Below are 22,620 nucleotides of genomic sequence, written 5' to 3'. Positions count from 1 at the left end.
CTCTCACCCACCATCACCACAGGAGCTACCTGAGGCCCCGGTGTCCACCTCATTCATCACCCTAGGTTTGATTCCCCTGCTCCACCAAGAGACAGAAAAGAGTGGAGGAGGATTGCCTCCTTCTCTACCTACCTCCCCTTCTGTTTTTAATGTGTGAGGGAGACATGGATGCAGCCAGTGGAATTAATTGCTCCCCGTTACTGAAGATCAGCAAGTTTGCTCTGTTGGCGTGCTGATCTGCCATATGGCTGCCCACTAGGTGAACACTTTGATTAATGTTGCCCACACCCCGGTTTTTTTCTCCCGCTAATATTTGATTCTGATAACAGAAGCTCAGCTTCTCATCTCATCTCTCTTTATCTTTCGTTCTCTCGCCGTCCTCGGCCCTCGAGTTTGGCCTCTGTCCCTTTTGTTTCACCATATGTTTTGCAGGGTAAACTTTAGCTTTCCATTATAGTTTCAGTGTTCTTTTTCTCTATATGTATTCATGTCCTGTCACACGCACGCACGCACTTGCACACACACACACACACACACACACACACACACACACACACACACACACACACACACACACACACACACACACACACACACACACACACACACACACACACACACTAACACACAGTGTCTCTCAAGATGCATTTGTGTGACGTTAGCAGTCAGCGAAGCGGTGCGTAGGTTGGAGTATCGTAGAGATAATAGTCACAAAGAAAGGCTAGTGTGTGTGTGTGTGTGTGTGTGTGTGTGTGTGTGTGTGTGTGTGTGTGTGTGTGTGTGTGTGTGTGTGTGTGTGTGTGTGTGTGTGTGTGTGTGTGTGTGTGTGTGTGTGTGTGTGTGTGTGTGTGTGTGTGTGTGTGAGAGAGAGAGAGAGGGGGGGTGATCAGAGCTATGGGTAAGTGTCCTTTGCAGTTGATTAGGCCCCTGGTGTGTCTGCTAGATTTCTCTATTAGCCCCCTCAGCCTCTCTTGTCTTCTCCTGTGAACAGTGAATACTCTCCGGCCCCAGAGGTCTGGGACACGCGCGCACACACACACACACACACACACACACACACACACACACACACACACACACACACACACACACACACACACACACACACAGGTCGCAGCAGTAACAAGGAGGTGAACAGATGCTGGAGTCACAATATCAATAGAAGTGAGTGCAGGTAATAATGCCTTAGCAGGGTTCAGCTGTTAGACAGCACTAACTAGAGAGGCAACTCTCAGGTGGAGCATTTGCTATCTGCAAATCACACCATGTAGCAACTTTGGTGTGTGTGTGTGTGTGTGTGTGTGTGTGTGTGTGTGTGGGGGGGTGGGGGTGGGTGGGTGGGTGGGTGTGTATGTTCATAAGTGTGTGTGTTACAGAGCAAGGTTGTTTCTTCAGCTAAGGAGCTGCAGGATGGTGACAGCGTCATCATCAACGTTGAGATTAAATTATTCTTACCAGGGGTCACAAGTTCATTTTGCCATATTGTTGCCCTCCCCTCTCTTTCTTCCTCTCTCTGGGTATAATGCTTAATTTATACTATACGTGTCAAATGGTGAAAATAGCCAATCTACAAGTTTACAATGCGTCGCAATGAGACGCGTTGTGAGCTTGAAGATCGGCTGTTTTTGGTGTGCGACACTGGCACGCAATCCAGTATAAATCAGGTATAATGAGGCGGTGACACAGAACAGCGTGCAGTCGTCCACATCAGGAGCATCTTTTACCATCATACCGGTGCTTTGTTTTATGGCCCGGCCCTGCTGCTTGTGATTTGGGTCTTTTCGCGGGCCTTGTTAAGTGCTGCCATTCTCCTGCATTTGGATGTGGCCCAGAGGGCCCCTAGTGAGGCCAGGGGCTGGGAATGGGCTCCCAGCTCCAGCCGGAGGTGCCCACGAGGTGTGCCGCCCGCCCCCCACCCACTCCTACTAAATCTCCCTGATTGCCCGGGGTGGCTGTGGCGTGATGGGGGTGTTACCAAGGTGGCGGGCTCTCCAAAGAGGCTGATTGAGATGCAAATGGGGGCCATAACTCAGAGGTAAATGCAGACCTGAGCTTCCCCGGCTTCGCCTATTTCCCCCTCACCTCTCTCTGTCTCTTTCTCTCTCTCTCTCATCTCTTCCTCGTCTCTCTCCATTTACTACAGCACGGGAGGAGGGACCGTTATTGTCTGTGGATAAAGTTAGATATCTGTCACGATCTGAAAGGAGAGGAGAGGAGGGGGCAGAGTGTGAGAGAGACGAGACGGCGAATGACACAGCAAGAGGGTACAAAGTGATGTTTAAAGCACAATTACATTTTGGTAGAGGTTTGGGGTTGCCATTGACGTAACTCCAGATATTGGCGAGATATCTTGACTTCAATAGTTGCTCAAAAGATTACAAATCATAATCCAAAATGTTCTCCCCTTTAACTAACAGTTCTCACAGTAAGACTTTTACTATACAATTGAATGTTAACAAAGTGATTTTTTTGTTGATATATACAATGATGAATAAAGCTACTCTTGGTGTTTCTTAAACGTGCAATAACAAACATTGTGATTTGGTAGCAGAAGCATACTGGATCTTCTAATTAAAGAAAGTTTACTTTTTGCAACAGACATCACAAAAAGATTGCAATATTGGAGCACAATAAGGTTGACAATTTGTGATGTGTGAAAGCAGATTTGTGCTGTTGTAACGACAGATTTGAGAGGTTGTAGTTGAACTGGAAAATGGGCTGGATTACACGTGTGTGTCTGTGTGTTTGTGTGCGTGTGCGTGTGTATATTTTTTTACTTCAAATTCAGATTACGCGTGTGTGAAACACAGATTACCGGTTGAAATTCCAATGCACACGTGTGTAGGTTGCATATTGCAAGTGCTCAAATCAAATCTATTTGCTCTCGATTTTTGCAACATATCTATCTCCATATATTTCCCTCATTGTGGGAGAGAACAGATGGACACAGTGAAGTGCAAGGGGGACTCGATGGCAGAGGAGTGGTGGAGTGAGCAGAGGAGGAGGAGGAGAAAAGTAGGTGTAATTGCATAGTCCTTTGCTGAATTGGTCTGTGGATGCAAATTTAAATCCCTCCTATTATTTTAATAATCTGCCTTTTACTGCTTGTGCTCGGATCATTTGTTTGCAAACCAGGTTATTTGGAGAGGGAGGCTCGGGGGTAATTTCATGCTTTGGAGCATTTATATCTATAACTTAATGAGGAAAGGGCCTGTTGTTTCCTGCTAATACACTGCTAGAGGGAAGCAAACTTTTCTTTTCTTTTTTTTTTTATTCCCCGTTTAGGGTACTGTTAGAGGGCAATAATGCGGGATTACTCTGACGGAATGGAGGGGCAGGCCTAGGGGAAGGCTAATGTAGCTTTGTGCGGTAGACCTCCATTAATATAGTTGTTTCATCCAGGGTTCACATCATAACATGCACAAAGGAGTGGTGCTTTTCTGTCTGGCCGTGGTAATAGCCCTTTTTTCGTATTTAAAACCAGCTCTGCTCTCGTCTTACCTTTACACTATGTTGCTTTACTGTAAAATCCTGTTAAAAGTGTTAATTCAAGCAACTTTAACCTCCATTTCCGTTATATTTGTGCACTCTCAGAGTTACAAATGGATAAATTATCACTTAGGATTTTAACGTGTGTACATACTGTTGTATATTTCTGTCTTGTTTGACCTATAGTCATTTCTTTTAAGCTAAAGTCTGTTGAAATTCACTTCAAGTAGAGAGGTGCATGGTGACTCAGCCTGTTACTGCACAGACCATATGCTCTTTGTGAGTGCGAGGACCATGGTTCAAGTCCGACCCTCGTCAGGTATCGCATGTCTCTCCTCACTCTGCCCTTGGTTTCCTGTCTCTCTAAACTGACCTATCTGAAATAAAGCATACAAATGCCAAAGAAATTTCCTTTCAAGTGTTTAACCCATAGAACCGGGCCTGTGTATGTTTATCATATTCAGATCTACAAGTCTCCGTCTCTCCCTGCTTATTGTCAGTCCAGACCACGGCCAGGGCAGGGAGTCATCCCAGCAGCCAGGCCTCAACTCAATTTACACACAGCCTTATTGCATTTAGCCAGGAGACAATAGGACCGCTCACCAGCTATGGAGAGCAGCCGCACGCACTCCTGCAAGATGATCGTGACTTTTAATGTGGTTATCTTTTTACAGTGGAGACTGAGGGACGGAGAGGGAGAAAGTGTCCCCCTACCTGCTCTGTTGTCCATGCCTCGCTTCTCTCTCTCTCTCTCTCTCTCTCTCTCTCTCTCTCTCTCTCTCTCTCTCTCTCTCTCTCCCGCCCCCTCCTTCCTTTTCCCTCTTTCTCCCTCACTGTTACTCCCCTGTCCCTCCGTTCCCTGGCGAAGGACTCTACTCCCCCAGTAAATTGAATCAGAGTGCATGAATTAAAGCAATAACACAATTTGTTTACAAGGCGTCATTTATTCTCTGTCAGGCGGCGCTCTGTCAACAGTCTGCTGCTTGCTAACCCCTGACCCCGGCACGGGTCACGTGACGCATTTATTACATTGTTCCGCGAGTGTCTTTGAGCCTATTATCAGGTGGCGAGGGGCTAAAGACGCATGATGATGAGAATCCTATTATTCAAATGTGTAAACATCATAACGGAATGCAAAAACACGCCACGCGACCTTATCACGACAGAGGATAAATCATGTAAATAGTTACTGAGCAACCACAATTGGCCCGTAATGAATGTATGTATATTTTTATCCTGCATGTTTCAGTGCTTATATTTCCCACCAGAACACATTCTGTGTTGCTGTTTTTTTCAGTCGCTCGGTGACATTGCTACCTCAGTGTGAAGAAATTAATTAATCTGAGAGAAAGAAAGACAGAAAGAAGAGAAGAAAGAACATAATGTTTCTCTCTTTCTGTTTCCAGGGCCTAAGCCGTCGTGACAGTAGGGGAAATGCAAAGCAGTTTAGACTATTGCCAAACAAAAGAGCCTATTGCCAAACAAAAGAGCTTTTAATCAAAGTGCATTGCGAGACCCCGCGGAGTCTAAAACACTCCCTCATCAAAATCCCTATTATACACTTATTCACATCAAAGGCCTCCATGTGTCTTAATTACCAGACCATTTTCCTATTCAATTATATTATGCTTAAGTCTTTTTGTATATACAGTATAAAGCTATTACAATAACATGGCTTCCTAACCAAATCAAAGCAACATTTAATTTGTCATCTCCTGTAGAGCTATGTGTGTTCGCTGCGGTGCAAGTGTGTGCGTGTGCGAGTGTGAGTGTAAATAAGACCATTTCTACGAATATATGTTGGGTACATCGCCAGCCCCTCCAGATACCGAGATGATACAAGGCACACAAACGTTCCAGGAGAAATTAAACGGTGTTAAAACCAGCAAGTTTAGATAAAGCAATCACATTACTGCCGCACACCCGAAACAAACACATTATTTCGTACTTGAGAGAGAGTCAAGCTTTATTGCTGACTCCCCCCAAACTGAAAGTTGTGTATGAAGAGCGTGCAGGGTGGGGGTGGTGGTAGTGGTGGAGTCTAGGAGTTCCTCCTGCGACTTTATTGTTATCTAACCAAGACATAATCAGCATCTAAAGTCTCTCTGTGTGCCGTGACGCCCGAAACACCAAAAGCCCCCCGCACGGAATTGCAAAATAAGCTGGGTGTAAATATGTAATTGCCAGTGCTTATTCTGAGATCTGAAATATTAGGGAGCAATATGGATCGCATTAAAATCCTGGTTGTTAGGGGTATCGGTTACACTGAAGACATGCAGGAAAATGTGCACCGTCTGCGAATCTGGTGGGGCGAGAGAGAGAGAGAGCGAAGGAGAGAGAAGGAGATGAGGGAGAAGATAGGAGCAGGAGTGGGTGAGGAAATGGAGAGGAAGAGGCGCGAGAGGCAGAGGACGAGAGAGCGTGATGAAAATCTCTTGATGTCTTTTTGAGAACATAGACACATTATTTAAATCTCCATCACTTTTTAATGTAAATCTGATCAAATCAGCCAGCGTACTCTTACTCTGTAAAGACCAGGGAGGATGATGAGAGGGAGAGTTTAGAGGTGACATTGTTAGGGGTTGCAAGCCTGAAATCGGGGGTTCGCTGAATGGTATAGTGTCATAAGTTCACACTGAACCCCTGAAATACAACACACACACACACACACACACACACACGTGCGCGGAACTTAAACACGTGGAATTCAGGCCGGCCTTTTAGCAGGGTTTGCTGGAGAACTTTCGGTGTCTGCGGACATTGTGTGTGTGTGTGTGTGTGTGTGTTTGTATGTATGTGCATGGCCATGTGCTTGTGTGTGTGTTTGTGTGGAATCTGATATCTGCCTCAGGCCCCATGGCCCTGCTCTGTCTGCATCCGAAAAGCAAACGCTGCAATTATGATGACCGCCCTGTCCTTTTCATTTCCCATCGCTTTCTCTCGTTCTCTCTCTGTCTGTCTATCTGTCTGTCTGTCTGTCTCTCTCTCTGTCTGTCTCTCCGTCTCTCTCTGTATGTCTGTCTGTCTGTGTCTGCCTGTCTGTCTGTCTGTATGTCTGTATGTCTGTCTGCCTGCCTCCCTCTCTCCTGAAAAGGTAAATAAATTCCCCTCTTCCCTTTTTTTGCAGATTTGTTCTGCTTTGTTTCAATTATGTTTCGTAACGCACGTCAGGTTGCTTTGTGTCATGAAATGGGCTCCATATAGTAAATAATACTTTGATTTGATGTGATTTTAGTTAGATTAAGCATAGAACTGATCACACCTCCCATTGCCGTAAAAAAACTGTGCTCATCACCCCTTTTCAGCGTGGCCTATATTCTTGTGTTCAAGTGAGTGAAACAGCTCTGAGGTGCTGATACAACATCCTCTCTCTTTACACCGCTCTTGTCCTGGGAAAGTGTGATTTAATTTGTATTTTTACTGGGATTGTTCTGACAATTATAGTTGTTGTTTTTTTCCTGCCAGTGGCAGACAGTGTATCTCAGTCACATCAGTCTTTCTCACACTTAGTTTTCCTACCACCGTTTAGCATTTGATTTAGTTATCATCTTTCCGCTCAATTATTATTATTTTAAATTTTCTAGAACATTGTGACTTCATAATTATTTTTTCTCTGATTCTAACCCCTCTCCCCCTCTTTGTTAGCATCTCTCCTTTTCTTTTCTTTATTTCTCTTTTATTTTATTTTCTCTTTTCTTTTCTTTTCTTTTTTTTCTCTTTTCTATTCTTTTCTTTCATCCTCCCCTCCTCTGCTCTCCATGTGTGTTCTCAGCATGCGTCTTGTTTCTCTCCCTCGGCCCTACACAGATCCCTGCCAGGTCTGAATGAGTGATTAACCGTTTTAAGGTTGCTTATTAATTCATGTGTTCCATTCATTATAGTCATTAATGAAGTGCTCATACTCATACGCCCATCGATGTGTTAATTTATCTCTTAACGGTGAACAAATGGTACAGTTGTACACTGTTAGAGTTACAAATGGATAAATGATATTATATTATAATTATATTATATATTATTATATTGTTTTGAGTGCACATTTGCACATGCATGTGCACCTTTTGTCCTTGTGTCCGTCTACGACTGAGTGCGCGTGCACTTGCACATAATTGGCACAGGCAGCTTTCTGTATGTGTGTGTGTGTGTGTGTGTGTGTGTGTGTGTGTGTGTGTGTGTGTGTGTGTGTGTGTGTGTGTGTGTGTGTGTGTGTGTGTGTGTGTGTGTGTGTGTGTGTGTGTGTGTGTGTGTGTGTGTGTGTGTGTGTTTCTGTGCTTGTGACGTCCACGTTGAGAGTACCAGCACGTATGTGCCTCATTCTCCATGTTTCTCATCTGGAAAATCATCCCCTGTCCTTCCTTCACCTTTCCCATATCAGGCCCGCGCCGGCTTGATTTGTAACTTGATTTCAGGAAAGGGAAAAACCTGTAGATTATCCAGCTTTCATTAGGGGGGGAAAAACCCAGTCCGTGTCAGAGAAAGAAGAAATCAATTTAATACAGACTTAACTGGAGGAAATTGCATATTCTGCCTGTATGTGCTGAAGAGGCACTTTCTCTTTCCCTCACCAGAGACCTGCCTCCCTATTAATTGCAGACTGTGCGCATGTGAGTGAATGTGTATGCGCGTGTGCCCATGTTTGTTTGTTTGTGTGTGTGTGTGTGTGTGTGTGTGTGTGTGTATGGCACGCACAGGGTGTGTGCATTCATTTTGGTTTGTGCTGATTGTATGATGTGTCCGGTTGTATGTGCTGTCTGTTTAACTGCGTGTGGAGGTCAACCCTTAAGGTCTCTGTTGGGATACTGATTCTTTGTTTGCCGAGAGGACTCGGGTCCAGAACCTCGGGTCCCCCCCTCCCCCCCGTTTATTTCTTAGTTTGTGTGTGTCTGCACCTCATAGAGACTCTGTGTATCTCTTTGTGAACGTGCGCACAGCCGGCACGTGTATGCGTCTGTATTTTTTTGGTATTTATTTATTTTTTGTAGGTGCACGCACGCCGGTGGGCAGCTACAGCTTCTTGTGCGCAGTGCGCAGCGTGTGTGCAGAAGCGCGTGTGACTTAGCCAGGTGGAGAGGAGATCGGTTGGTATTTATGAACGAACGTCATAATTGTGACAGGATGATATACGACCGGCGTATTCCCGTCGTTCCCCCCTCCCCTCGTTTCTCTTATTCTTTTTTTTTTGCCAAAAAAAAAAAGTATATCTATGATAAAATACAGTCTTAAAAAGCTGATGACCAATTTAGTGTGGTGTGGCGAGGACAAGGTCACACACAGTAAAAACCCAGAGTGCTCAATGAACTCTTGAGAGTGTGAAAGCGGACCCGTACGGGTCCGTTTTCACACTCTCAAGAGTTCAACGAAGCACTCCAGGTTTTTTAATGTGTAGAGATGCGTTCTCTCGCTCTCTCCCCCCTCCGAGGCCCGTTCTAATCTACGGAGCAGGAAGAGAGAGGCTCAAAGTCATTTCTCTAATTGCTTTTCATAAGGTGCCCTCTTCACATGCTGTGTCTTCCCTGCTCATTCACTTTCACCGTTGTCGCGACGCCATATACGTCCGCACCTGGGCTGGGCGAAAGCGTGGGCCGCGTTAACATCGCCATTAGGCTACTCTTACTTTTGTCATGTGCTGTACTTTGCTTGCAGTCATAAGTGATGCTGCATTGTATTTATTTAATTATTTTGCTGTTTCTCTTTTCTTTCTTTTTTACATTTTGTGCTTCAGCGGGCCACCTTGTTATCTGTCTGTTCTTGCTCTTTCACTCGTCGTCTTCCTCATCATCTTCATCATCATCATCCTGAAATCTTTTTCAGGATGCTGAAGGCCCCGCAGGTTAAGTGTTTGTACACAGTAAAACCATCAGTGTTTCTTTAAACTCTTGAGAGTATAATAAAGGAACCAAATGGATCCGTAAGGACCCGTTTTGATTTCTTAAGTGTTCTTCCATGTCCAGAAGGTGGTTGCCGAGGTGGAGGTGGGGCGGCCCTCGGTAAGAGCAGAGGGGAAGAGGAGGGAGCGAGCGGGACGAGGGGAGAGGGGCCGATGAGATTGAGAGGGACTAGCGTATTAAGACAGTGTATTATTTGGCAGTTCCACTCGCTTGCGTCCATTAGGAGCGGCTGCCGTGCTATTAAAGGGGTCAGCAGAGTGTGTGCACCTGTTTGTGTGTGTGTGTGTGTGTGTGTGTACGTACGAGGGCACGTGTGTCCGTTCAGGAGACACTAGAGTGGTCTGGTGTCTTATTGAACAGGATGGGGGGCCTCCCCAGCTCTAATACCTCTTCATTTGATTGGATTGGATGGCCCCAGTTCTAATTGTATTACAGTTTCTTCCCCCCCCCCCCTCTCTATTTTTCTCCACAGTCTTGACCCCCCACCCCTTCTACACACACACTTATGTTGGTGGATACCAAGAGAGAAGATGCCCACTGCGGTCAACTTTGTCAAAACACAAAAATGGACACACTCACGCTTGCATGACCGCACACACACACACACACACACACACACACACACACACACACACACACACGTGCACACATACATACACTCACGTGCACAGAGTTATTCTATTTTCTCCATCCCTCCTCTTTATCAGTTCCCCCTCCCTCCTCCTTTCCTTTTTTTTTCCCTGGTGAAAGTCGTAAAGGTCATTGTCATGTTGCAGACAGCTGTTCTCCTGAGTTTGACGGCCGAGGCGGGGGGGGGGGAGGGTCTAGGGAGGGGTTCAGGCATCCGACGCCTGCTCCTGCCTCCAACGATACCGTCGCGCTGACCTTGGTGTTTTGTGTCATCGTTTCATTCCTGCTTTCCAGCAGGCGCGCGAGCCAGACAGACGGACCGACGTGGCTGCTCTCGGGTCATGTTTTCCCACATGGCGAGTGGAGTTTATACTGTGTTTGGCAAACTCTCTGAGAACAAATGAATGAATATACACTAATAGGTAGGTAGGAAGGTAGGTGCAAGAGCTGAACTGTACAAGTTAGGTAGGCAGGGAGGTATGAAAAAAGGTAGGATGGAACGTATAGGTAGATAGGAATGATAGGTGTGTGGGTTGTCAGGTAGATAGGTAGGAGGGAAGGAAGGTATGTGTATTGTATGTGGGTAGGAACGGTATGTGGGTAGGAAGACTGATATGAAGGACAGAATTATGTAGGTAAGAAGATATACTGTATGTAGGTAGGAATACTGTATAGGTATGTAGGAAATAGAATACTGTAGAGGTACTGTATGTAGGTAGGAAATAGAATACTGTATATGTAGGAAGATAGCTAGTGTCTGCAGGTAGGAAGATAGTTTGGTATGTAGTGTATCAGTGGGGGTGAGAGGGGGGTGAGCTGAGCTGGATGGTGTTGCACACTCAGCGATTACTCCTGGAGTTAACCGGAGAGACTTCGCTGCCTCTCACTTTTCCCTTCGCCCTTGAAGAGACCAGGAGTTGTCAGGACTCCTCATAAAAACCCTGAACGATTGCGTCCGCGCCTTTCTCTCTCTTTCTTTTTCTTTCTTTCTTTCTTTCTTTCTTTCTTCCTTTCTTTCTGTCCTTCATTCTCCCTCACCCTCCCTCTTCTTTTCACCCCTTTTTTTCTGTCTCTCCCCTCTCCTTCCAAAACCTGGCCATCTGTCTAATTGTTCACCTCCATCGCTTTAATGCTTTTTACATGCTTCCCCCCCCCCCTCTTTCCAGGCAATAAACTTTATTTTCTTCGCAAGACTTCAATCTGCAGGGTAGAGGAGGAGGAGGAGGAGGAGGAGGGGGTGTAAGGGGTGGGGGTTAGGATAGGCTCTGCAGGCAGGCTGCTCACCTCTCTCTGCTGGATTTGCTCCAGTGCCCCACCCCCTCCACCCCACCACCCCATCCCCTCTCCGGTCTTCCATTACTCTCCATCCCTCCTTCTCTCCTTCCCCTGGTCTCCAGAGAGAGAGAGAGAGAGAGAGAGAGAGAGAGAGAGAGAGGTGAGGAGGTGGGGGCTGGGGGTGGTGTTGGGGTGGTGGTGGTGTATGTCCTCGAGGTGCAGCTCCTTGGGCTGACACCTGCTCTTACAGTATCTTCTCTGCAGGTCCTATGCAGATGGAGAGACGCCCCGAGCACACACACACACACACACACACACACACACACACACACACACACACACACACACACACACACACACACACACACACACACACACACACACATTTTCATACGGACCTCGTCATTTGGACGGTATCGGACGTTCTGCGCGAACATGCTTCAGCAGAACTGTATATTTAATTTTCCTTACAATATACAGTTCAGCTCTGCATTTTACAAGAAAAATCAATCGCGCTTTATACACAATTTTTCCCATTTTCATTGTAAAGTTTGCTCATGAAATCGCTCATCCCGCTCTCGTACGTACAGTGGTGTAAGTTGGCCAGCTATACTCTTATTCACCACATCACCCTCATTAAAGTGAATGTGTGCATCCGTGTATTTGCGTATGTATGCTGCATGTGTGTGTGTGTGTAGACTCCTCAGACAAGTCATTAAATTAGCCAATCATCTCCTCTCACCTGTGATTACTGCCGTGTGTAGATCATATAAAGGAGGTCCCTTATAATCATATCTACAATAGCCATAATCAGCCCTTTAACGCCATGTAATAGCATCCATATAATGGTATAGAGTAGCATCAAGAGAACAATTCAGGCATAGATAATGGTATGGTAGTGTGGTTTTACCCTTGAGTCACAACATTGGGTTTGTTGTGTGTGTGTGTGCGTGCATGCATGCATGTGTACGCATATGTGCGCGAGTGCGTAAATACACCCAGGAGCAGTTAAGGTGTCTGTAAAACGGCTGAAAAGAGACACATTTCCAATGCGAAGGAGCCATTAACCCTTTCTTGTTGTCTTTGTGCTCGCCACTCCGTGAACGTCCTTGCTGAAGATATCATGTACAGTTAGCCGCCTGCTGAAGACGGACGGACGGACGGACGGACGGTCGCGCTGAGGGAAGACGTTCCCATATGACCGCTCCCGGGATAGAGATCAGATCTGGGGGAAAAGGGGGGAGAAAAAGCTGACAGAGCGAGAGAGAGAGATGGTAGAGGAGAGGCCGGGTGTGGAGCAGAACGTTGAATGCTCTTCTGGGGCGTAATGTGAGCTGACAGTGTTCCTCGCGGGATCAGTGGGGAGACGGAGCGTCAGAAGTCGCCGGTATTCCCACTGCCAAAATGGCCCGGAATCCCAAGAGCGGTATCTCATTCTCTCTCTCTCTCTGTTTCTCTTTCTTTCTCTCTCTCTCCCTGGTATGAACAATGAGTCTGATGGGCCATTTGTCTGAGGAACACTGTTTTGTGCGCCACATACTTTAGCGCCAGCGTGCACGCCCACATCTCCCTACCTCTCCTGTTTTGTGTGCTCATATACTGTAGAATAGGGACAGACAGATTCTGAGCAGAGGTCATGTCATGTTGTAGGAAAGCAGGGCTCCTCTCGGGGCATAGGGCATGTATGTGTGTCTCTGAAGGTCTGCACCTTGCAGTGCATGTCTACTGCAACGGGGATCAAACGCATGATGAATATTTAGCTCCATCTTCCTCTTGTGTGTAAATGCAGTTATGCATTCAGTTCTTAAGTCATTTATCTTTTTCCGCTCTCCATATGACGAGAGAGTAGCGAGCGCGCACACACACACGCACGCACGCACGCACACACGTACACGCTCACGTGCATACACACACAAAAAAGAGACAGTTAGAAGCTGTGATGCTTCCTGAGAAGTCTTTTCTGAGAACTAGGACAATGTGTCAGTATTCTATGCTGAAGAATGCTGTTTCCATTTCAGTGACAAGCTGAGACCCTGGGTTCGAATCTGGATCATGACCTTGAACTTTGACATGTCACCGCCCCATTTCTCTCTCTCTTTCTCTCTCAACCATTGATCCTGTCTCTCCTATATGCTTTCGTTAAGCAATAATATCCTAAAAATAACCAATTTATTTCTTTATTATTGATTTTGGTGGTACGCTGCTGAGGAACCTAAACCAAATGATTTTTATACTTGTACTCATATGAGCTTTAACAAATAAAACATCTTTAATCTTTCATCTGGCAAGACTGGTGATCGTGATTATGATAATATGCAGCATTATGAGGGTTAGACGCTGTGATGACAACATGATATTTTACTGATGATGTTTACTTTCTCGACAGCACAAGGCGAGAGTGGAGGCCATGATGTGCGACCTGGCGTCTCTCCGCAGCGTCAGGGAGTTTGCAGACTCCTTCAAGGCCAAGAAACTGTGAGTATGCCTCTCCTCTCATCCACTCCCAACCCCTGTTATTGACTTTTGCATTGTCCTTTTAACTCTTGTAAGATGAAGAGAGCACCAGGTGGTTTGTTGTCTGAGAGGATGTCTGCAGCTCTGACAGAGAGAGGAAGTCAGAAGTCTGTGAACGCATTGGGATTTTGACTCTATGTACGTGCATGAAAACTACAACTACTGGTGAAAACATTCTTGTTGGTCATTTTTTGAGTATTCAACCAAAAACCGTCATTAGTAATGGTGACGCAGTTATGACTGGACTGCTGTTCAGTGTAATGACTCTGGTTAGTCTCTGGTTCCTGCAACCTTTTTGTTACAACTGTTGTCTAGGTTAATGCAAGGAACTTAAAAAACTTTAATCAACTGTAAAAGTACCTTAACAATTAATTTAAACTAAACACAATGGAAATATCCATCCAAATTAGATACAAATGAAAACATAAAAAAACAAGCACACACTGCTGTGTTCTGAAAGGGTAGACCGGGGTTTTGTCAAGACCTCCTGACCCTGGAGTTTATTATACAAGTATTATTAAAGCAAATATGACAGCATGCCTCCAATTTGCCAGTTAATCGGGGCGTGTCATCTTGGACTAACCTAGGGCTGGCTAATTAACCGTAAATATATCGAAACTGACATTTAGAACCGATAACCGACTTAATCTTAAATAATCGAGAAGAAAGGTTTTTTGGGGATATATTTTTTTCAACAAATCAACACGAAAATAATCCAATAGACTTTTTATATTCGGCTAAATGGATTAGTCTGATTAACCACTTGATCCTGTATTGTGTTATACTTTGTTGTACAATGGTGACGTACAAAAATGGTGAAATTAGCCAATCTACAAGCTTGTAATTTGCTATTTTCACTATGTTTTTTTAAATAATTGTTAATTAGTCATAATCGCAAAAGTTTGAAATAATCGTGATAATCAGTTGAAGTCAAATCGCCCAGCCTCCTGGTGATGCCGTTAGTCTGAGACATCATGTGCCTTCCACAGTCCACTTTCTCTCAGAATGATTGAAGAGAAGAATGGGTGGAAGGAAGGAATGAGGAGAGGAAGAAAGAAAACATTTAAAGATGAAAGAAAGAAAAATGAAGAAAGAAGGATTGAAATTAGTAAGAAAGAAGGATTGAAATTAGTTGTTTCTTCAGACAAATTTTGTTAAACGGCAGATTGCTTTATGCTGTTATTCTCGCCATTAGTTCTCACGTACACCATGCTTAAGGGACATCCGCACTGTCACTGATGGACACCATATGGAGCAGGGCCCAGCAGCGTGTGTGTGTGTGTGTGTGTGTGTGTGTGTGTGTGTGTGTGTGTGTGTGTGTGTGTGTGTGTGTGTGTGTGTGTGTGTGTGTGTGTGTGTGTGTGTGTGTGTGTGTGTGTGTGTGTGTGTGTGTGTGTGTGTGTGTGTGTGTGTGTGTGTGTGTGCGCGCGTGCGTGTGCGTGCACACACTCATAATGACATTGGTTGAGCAGACCGACAGACCCCGTAGCGCACGTTTTGCGGCGGTCAGCTTTTGTGGTGTGTGTCTTGTGTCTCCTAGCCAGTCATGCAGTTGCTGTTTTTTTGGGGTCATCTCTTCTGTCATCCTTACTGCTCATTTTCTCACAGGTCTAGGCAGGACTGTGTGTGTGTGTGTGTATGTGTGTGTGTGTGTGTGTGTTGATGCAAGGGGAAGCCCTAGGGGAAAGGTAGGGCAGTCATTGCCCGTGGCAGCCTCGGGGCAGGGTATGGTCATCCAGGCCACGTGTCTTGGGCCACAGCCAAACTTCACGGTGGCTTCCCTGACTTTATACCCCTATAGCTTCCTTCTGTCCTCCTCCCCCAACGCTCTCTCTCTCTCTCTCTCTCTCTCTCTCTCTATCTCTCTCTCTCTCTCTCTCTCTCTCTCTCTCTCTCTCTCTCTCTCTCTCTCTCTCTCTCTCTCTCTCTCGCTAATCTCATCACTCTCCATACGCCCTCGCCGTCCCTCATACGCCACTTACAGGAGGCTCTGCCAGCACATTACCCAGCCCCTGCCGTTTAACCCCACTTTTCTCACAATATACTTCACCTGTTTTGGATTTCTTAATCTTCCTTTTTTGCTGTTGGGCAGAAACCATGTATCTCCACATGTCCATCCTTTATATCTTTTCATAAATGAATTCCCTACTTTGTTGTACAAGAGTGTCACATAATAGTAGCTCAAATAGCTGATCTACAGGCTCGCAACTCATCGCATTGCGATGCATTGAGAGCTTGTAGATCTGTACTTTTTTCTATTTTGAAAGTGGAAGTGGTTGTCTGTCTGGGTTTTATAAATATTTAACCAAGGAAAAGTATTAACAAGAGCTTTAGTCTTCCTTGTGACTAAATGATAACTACATCCATTTGAACAGGTTATTTTTTCCATTTCCTGAAAAGGAACCGTTTTGGACATACGTTTTCCACCGACAGTGACACTTTGCAACCTATACTTGTACCTCTGTTTCTCTTTCTTTTCAGACATTTTCTCTGTCTCTGTCTCGCTTTCTCTCTCTCTCCCTCTGACTGTGTCTGTCTCTCTTTCTCTCTCTACCTCTGTATTTTGGCAAGGTTGTATTTCTTCATTAGCTGTGCTGTTGGGGTAGGGGGGGCTGTGGGGGTGGGTTGGGGAGTCCCAGGGGACGTCAGAGTACATTAATTCTCATCAGAAGGCGAGCAGAGCAGAGTGGAGGCTGGGAGCTCTGAGCTGTGAATGGCGCTGGGCAGCTGTCTGACTCTACCACCACTCTATTACTGCACGTATGTCTTCAGGCATAACACACACACACACACACACACACACACACACACACACACACACTCCTAAACACTTGCATATGTGCACAACGTGCACGGCCATACACATGCCCAGCTATGGGGTGCAGACACCCACGTATGCATATAGCGTGCAGTGACACTCTGCAGTTTTAAGCAGGCACACACAAATGCGTGCATGCATATGAATACACACACAAATGTGTGCACACAGATAGACATGAACATAATAAATGTCTACGCGCAGACACACACACACACACACACACACACACACACACACACACACACACACACACACACACACACACACACACACACACACACACACACACAATAATGCTCCAACAGCGTGTCATTGACAGCTGAAATGTAATCAGAGTCTTTTTCCTTTCTTGCTGTCGTTTCTCACCTCCGTGCTTTTAAGTGTTTCAGTCAGTGGCTTTCACGCTGCTTTGTGTTCCATTGACCCCCATTCTGCTTTTAATTGCCTCTTCCTTTGAAATGAAATTACCTGGATATTGATATTGTTGAATGCAGCGCAATTTCATTGGGGCATAATTGATAGAGGATGGCGCTGACAGAACACACCCCTGGTAACATTCCATAATTAACACGTGCAATTAAAAAAGAAGAAAGAAAATGTTACCTGCTCTTTTTGTCCTCAATTTCTAGAGCCACATTTATCCTGTCACAATTTTAAACATATTACTTTTAATAGGTAATCTGTCTACATACAGGCATGCCAGGTCAAATGATCCCACCGCTCTTATTCACTTTTTAAGTGAGCAGCTATATGAGGGTGTGTGTGTGTGTGTATGATAAAGAGAGAGAGAGAGAGAGAGCGAAAGGATAACTAAGATGTGAGTGTGAGCTACCACCTTAACTCAATAGGGGTGTCTACCTACGTACTTGCATTTGTATTTGTGGTTTGTGTGTGTGTGTGTGTGTGTTTGCGTGTGTGCGTGTGTGCATGTGTGCGTGTGTGTGCGCGTGTGTGTGTGTGTGTGTGTGTACGTGTGTGTGCGTGCGTGCGTGCCCAAGCCTGCCAGTGCCTGTTTCCCAACGGACAATAAAGTGCAGTGTTAATGACCATGCTTTGAGTCAAGCTCACACAGGCAATCTCCTCCCGCTGGCCTGCATTATCACAGAGGTCAGGGGTCTCACCTGGAGGGGGTTATTTAAAGTAAATGTATAAACCGATGTCTCCCTGTTTGGTAGTTAACGCCCTCGTTTGACCGACACTGAGATTGCGCGCCGCGCGTGGCGGCCGTGTGAGGCCCTAATGTGGAGATAGGGGCCGCGTTGAGCGGCGATAGGCCTATTAAAGACATTCATTAGCCCTGCGCTTATGAGAGAGGGGCTAACTGGTGGGCAGTTGAATTAACAGGCCTTTTACATTACAAGCAGACTCACCGGAGGCCCATCTGCTGTGTGTGTGTGTGTGTGTGTGTGTGTGTGTGTGTGTGTGTGTGTGTGTGTGTGTGTGTGTGTGTGTGTGTGTGTGTGTGTGTGTGTGTGTGTGTGTGTGTGTGTGTGTGTGTGTGTGTGTGTGTGTGTGTGTGTGTGTGTGTGTGTGTGTGGGGGGGGGGGGGGGGTCTCCTTACTGGCTGGCTAACACAAAAGTTGGTTGTGTGTGTTTACATTTTAGTTATTTCTTTATTTTTGAAGGTAGCTCTTTCTTTTTTCGGACAGACTTATGTCTTTGCAGTATACGATTACACAGTAAAATCCAGAGCGTCAATTTCACTCCGAGAGTGTCACAAATGGAACCAAATGCACCCATTCGATTCCATTTGTGACACTCGGAGTGAAATGAACACTCAGGATTTCACAGTGTAAGGTTACGGAGCAGCACGGGGCTTGATATTAGATCCCCACGTTGCAGCCATGAGATCAATGTAAAGAGGTTTAAACAGCACCTTGAGGTCAAGGGTTGGGCAAGTGGAGTGCACAGTTCACACTGATCCAAAGTCATACCGTGGTTTTTGCAGGTCAGGCACCGAGCCAGGAGAGAGTTTTTTTTTTTTTTTTGAGAAACAACAACTACATTGGTGCACTTCAGGCACTATTAGGACATTGGACTAAATATGAAACCAGATTTTGTTTTGTCTTTTATTAGCCACTTGAGCCCAATGTCCCAATACTGGGTATGTTATAAAAGGCAAACATTCTGCGAAAATGCTGTTGGCGGACATTCATTGAAAATTGCAGATCTTCAAGCTCACAACCACTCTATTACCTGCACGTATGTCTTCAGGCATAACACTCTCTCTCTCTCTCTCACACACACACGCACGTGCACACGTACAGTCGTACACACAACATACATACAGCTTCTAAGCTTGTCGGACAGCTATTTCCGTCTACGCCAAAGAGATTTGGTGTAGACAGAAAAATGAGGGGGTCCTGGTATAGACCTCTGAGGGACTCAGGTCAATGAAGTATATACTGTAGGGTTCAACTGGTTAATATTTTGAATGATTTTTGGAATGGTTTTCAGAGCTCTGACTGACATCACAGCTCCAGCTCTTTTTTTTTTATTAGTTGAGTTTTTCTGTCGTTAGGTGTATATTCACAGGTCAAATAGGACATATTTTCCCCATAGAAGCCTTCTAGCTGTACTATCTAACATAGTAGTATTTCTTTTTTTTGGGGGGGAGATTGAGCTGTGGGCGGGTGGTAAATTTGAATATTTGACTGGTACAGTGTGTTCCATTGATAATCTGCTGAGGTCTGCACTCCACAGTCTCTGCGAGTTGACTTGCGACTTGCTTTTGTGCTCTTTAATGAACCCTGTGTGTTAGGAGGCCTGAAGGTGATCGTACAGTACACTCCTCTGTAATAGCATGGGATGGCTCATTATAGCACGGCATAACAATTCACACATTAATTTTCCAGCATCCAGTTTTTAATTAATCCAGTAGGCAGTCTTAAACACAGGGTACACAAATTGCCTTCGGCCTCATAATTAATTCTAATGGAAGAAATTAAAAATTGGTGGGGTGTGTTTGGATTCTTCGCCTGTGTTACCGTGGTTTCGAGCTCGCTGGAGCGACGCTGTCACCGACAAGGACCCCTCTCTCTCTCTCTCTCTTTCTCTCTCTCTCTCTCTCTCTCTCTCTTTCTTTTTCTCTCTATCTCACTGCCCTGACCAATCCCTGCATTCTCTGCTCACCGGCACGATCGCAGCGAACACCCTCTAAGATGTTGGCTATGAAAATGGGAGTGCCGTCTGTCTGTGTGTAAAACATATGTCTTATGGCCCCTGAACGATGTCAGTTACCACAGATATCAGTGTTATGCGTTTAGTACTTATGTATTTCACAATTGTGCAGTCTTCTCTCATCAGCCTCCCCTCACCGCCTCCCTTCTGAGTTAAAAACAGGGTTAAGGCCATTCAGTGTGTCGTTTCTCTTGGCCTCTGCCCAGCCGTGTTCACTATCTTCAGTTACCTGCTTTACATAGATCAGCTACTTTCGTTGTCTGGTCATCATCATCATCATCATCATCATCATCATCATCATCATCGTCATCATCATCATCATCATCATCATCCCTCCGTCCCTCGTTTGGTCTAAAATGGCCATATGGAAGAGGAAAACAAATGAAAATCACCATACCAGAGGTTAGGGTTAGGGGTATAATATTCAGCATTCAAAGGTGAGCCGCATCAAGTATAAAACAAGCTGAAAAAGTTTGACTTCTTTTGAAATGACCAAAGTGGTTTAAAACTGAGCCATATATCCCGGAACTGAATCCAAAACTTTATTAGAAAAAGAGAAAAAAGCACAGAAATATTAGATATCAGCAAAGGCGGATATCAAAAATCGAGTGCTCATCCAGACTGGATGGTTGTGACACTCCTGTCTCCAGTGGCTTGCAGTTTCAAGGCCTTCAGAGTAAAATCAACACTAAGGAATTACTGTGTACAAGGGTAACACTTATACACACAATACCCTGCCTCCTATATCCCTCATTCAAAATGTCTTCCCCTTATTCTTGTATACCTCCCCTCTGTTGTAATGACTTCTGTTTGATATTCTGTCTCTCTCTTTCTCTCTCTCCATGTAGGCCCCTGCACATCCTGGTGTGTAACGCGGCTGTGTGCACTCAGGCCTGGCGCCTGACGGAGGACAACCTGGAGTCAACCTTCCAGATCTGTCACCTGGGCCACTTCCTGCTGGTCCGGTGCCTGCAGGACGTCCTTCGTCGCTCTGCCCCCGCCCGTGTAGTGGTGGTGTCTTCAGAGTCCCACAGGTACACAGCTGGGGCACTAAACTCTAATACCTAATATTTCCTCTTCCTTTGGTCGATGGTTCAGCACCAGGTTAGAGGCTTGATACTATGGAAAATAATTTGTACCATGAGTTCCATAGCACAGCGCGGTACTGCCCTAATGGAAACGGCTTATTAAAGCTGCAATACTGTACATGAGTTTCGTGTTCGATCCAGGATCGTGGCAGACCAAACATTTACCACTCTGGTGGAGACCCTTCTTGCCATGCATGGGAGATGTTTTGCTTATGAGCTTCAGGCAGTACCACTTGGGTGTCCTACCCGGCACCAGGGTTTTCATTTCTCAAAGGAAGAATAGAGAGCCCACCTCTAACCACTGCAGATGTGCTAGTTACATTGTATTAACATACAATACAGATTGGTTAAAGTAATGTTTAATTCATTAAAACTAGACCGGTGCCCTTTGGGCACCAGCCTATTCTTGGCCGTGTTGATGACATATATGGGCATACGTGAATATGCCCCCCACCCCCCGGGCAGCGGCGACACACTCCAAGTTTGAAGTCAATTGGTTCGGGCGGTGCCCGAGTTGACAAGCTTGGCTAAGACACACCCAGGTTTTGTGAATTTATAGATATAGATAAGTTCCGGATTGCAGCTTTAATGTACCCTACCCACAGGCAGCCATACTGTCTGAGTAAATGGCTCATGTATTGCAGGGACATCAAGGTTCTAAAACAGCACAGTATGTTGTTTACCGCCAGCTTCAATCCAAAGCACCTTACAGTAGCTTACATTTCAACCACTTGACAAGATTCTGGTTTAACCTGTGTTCCCCCAACCTTCGGCCATTTATGAATCAGAATCACAGTCCTATAGACCTTAAGTACTGCTACTCCAGAAACTGCCCTAACTTAGTTTTTTTGTAGTGTAACCATACAGCTCCAGTCATGCAGTGACAGGAGCTACGTTTGCTAGTTTTCCCTCTGCGGACTGATAGATCAGACTTACTGCATGTTGTCAAACATGACAGCCTCACTCACCGAAAACTCATTTCCTACCATAAGCTGTCAGCGCGCATTAAAACCTATCATCCACATGATGGATGGACTTATCAACGAAAAAAGAAAATCTTTTCATCAACTATCGGCTGTTTTCTCTCTGGCCACCTCCCCCCAAGAATCGTCCACCCGTCCCCCTCACTCATTCCCGTTCTGCGATCTATCTCTCTCTCGATGAGCCGTCTCTTACGCAGTGCCCCTTTGCTGGCTGGGTTCTGTTTTTGCTTGTCATACAGCCAGACAGGCACAATGCCTTTTACAGTGGGTCTGTATTCCCTCGCCCCTGGGCCGTGGGTCATGTGCCTGAGAGGTGGAGAGCGGGTGTGCACGGAAGACATTGATCCCGGCTTCAGACAGCCAGACAGCCGATCGGAGTGATTGATTGGTAGCTGAGCAGAGTGACCTGAGACGGTGGGGGGAGGACATAGGCAGAGTTATTCTAGCAGATCAAACCGGCCGGGCGATATTACAAGGGGCCTCCGTTGAGTTATGTTATACAGGCTGCCATGCATGAGAGAACAGGAGCATGGGGTCGGGCATGGTGAGGCTCATATTCACAGGGGTCACAGCACTTGTGGGACTCGTAGTGTACCGTTGTTGGACACATGAGAGCAGAGCAGAAGTGTGGTGGGGGGAGGGTATTAGAAGAAACCAGAAGGCGAGTATTGACAATGTATGTATGATTGATTGATGACTCACTCGCTGAAGAACGGAGCTTGCATGTTTCTGGCTCGGCCGCCATACAATAG

General features: G+C 45.6%; 1 protein-coding gene across 1 annotated transcript in view; it reads left to right on the top strand.

The window, feature by feature from the left end:
* wwox (WW domain containing oxidoreductase) overlaps positions 1-22,620 on the top strand; it is a 174,873-nt gene that overhangs the window by 33,590 nt on the left and 118,663 nt on the right. The window contains exons 6-7 of the mRNA XM_080437671.1: positions 13,669-13,757; positions 20,646-20,831. Of these exons, the coding sequence (XP_080293797.1) occupies positions 13,669-13,757; positions 20,646-20,831 (275 nt within the window). The remainder of the gene's footprint in view (positions 1-13,668; positions 13,758-20,645; positions 20,832-22,620) is intronic.

Source organism: Gymnoscopelus braueri, assembly GCF_963280865.1.
Source record: "Gymnoscopelus braueri genome assembly, chromosome: 9".
Lineage (NCBI taxonomy): Eukaryota > Metazoa > Chordata > Actinopteri > Myctophiformes > Myctophidae > Gymnoscopelus > Gymnoscopelus braueri.
This window is presented reverse-complemented; position numbering and strand designations above follow the sequence as displayed.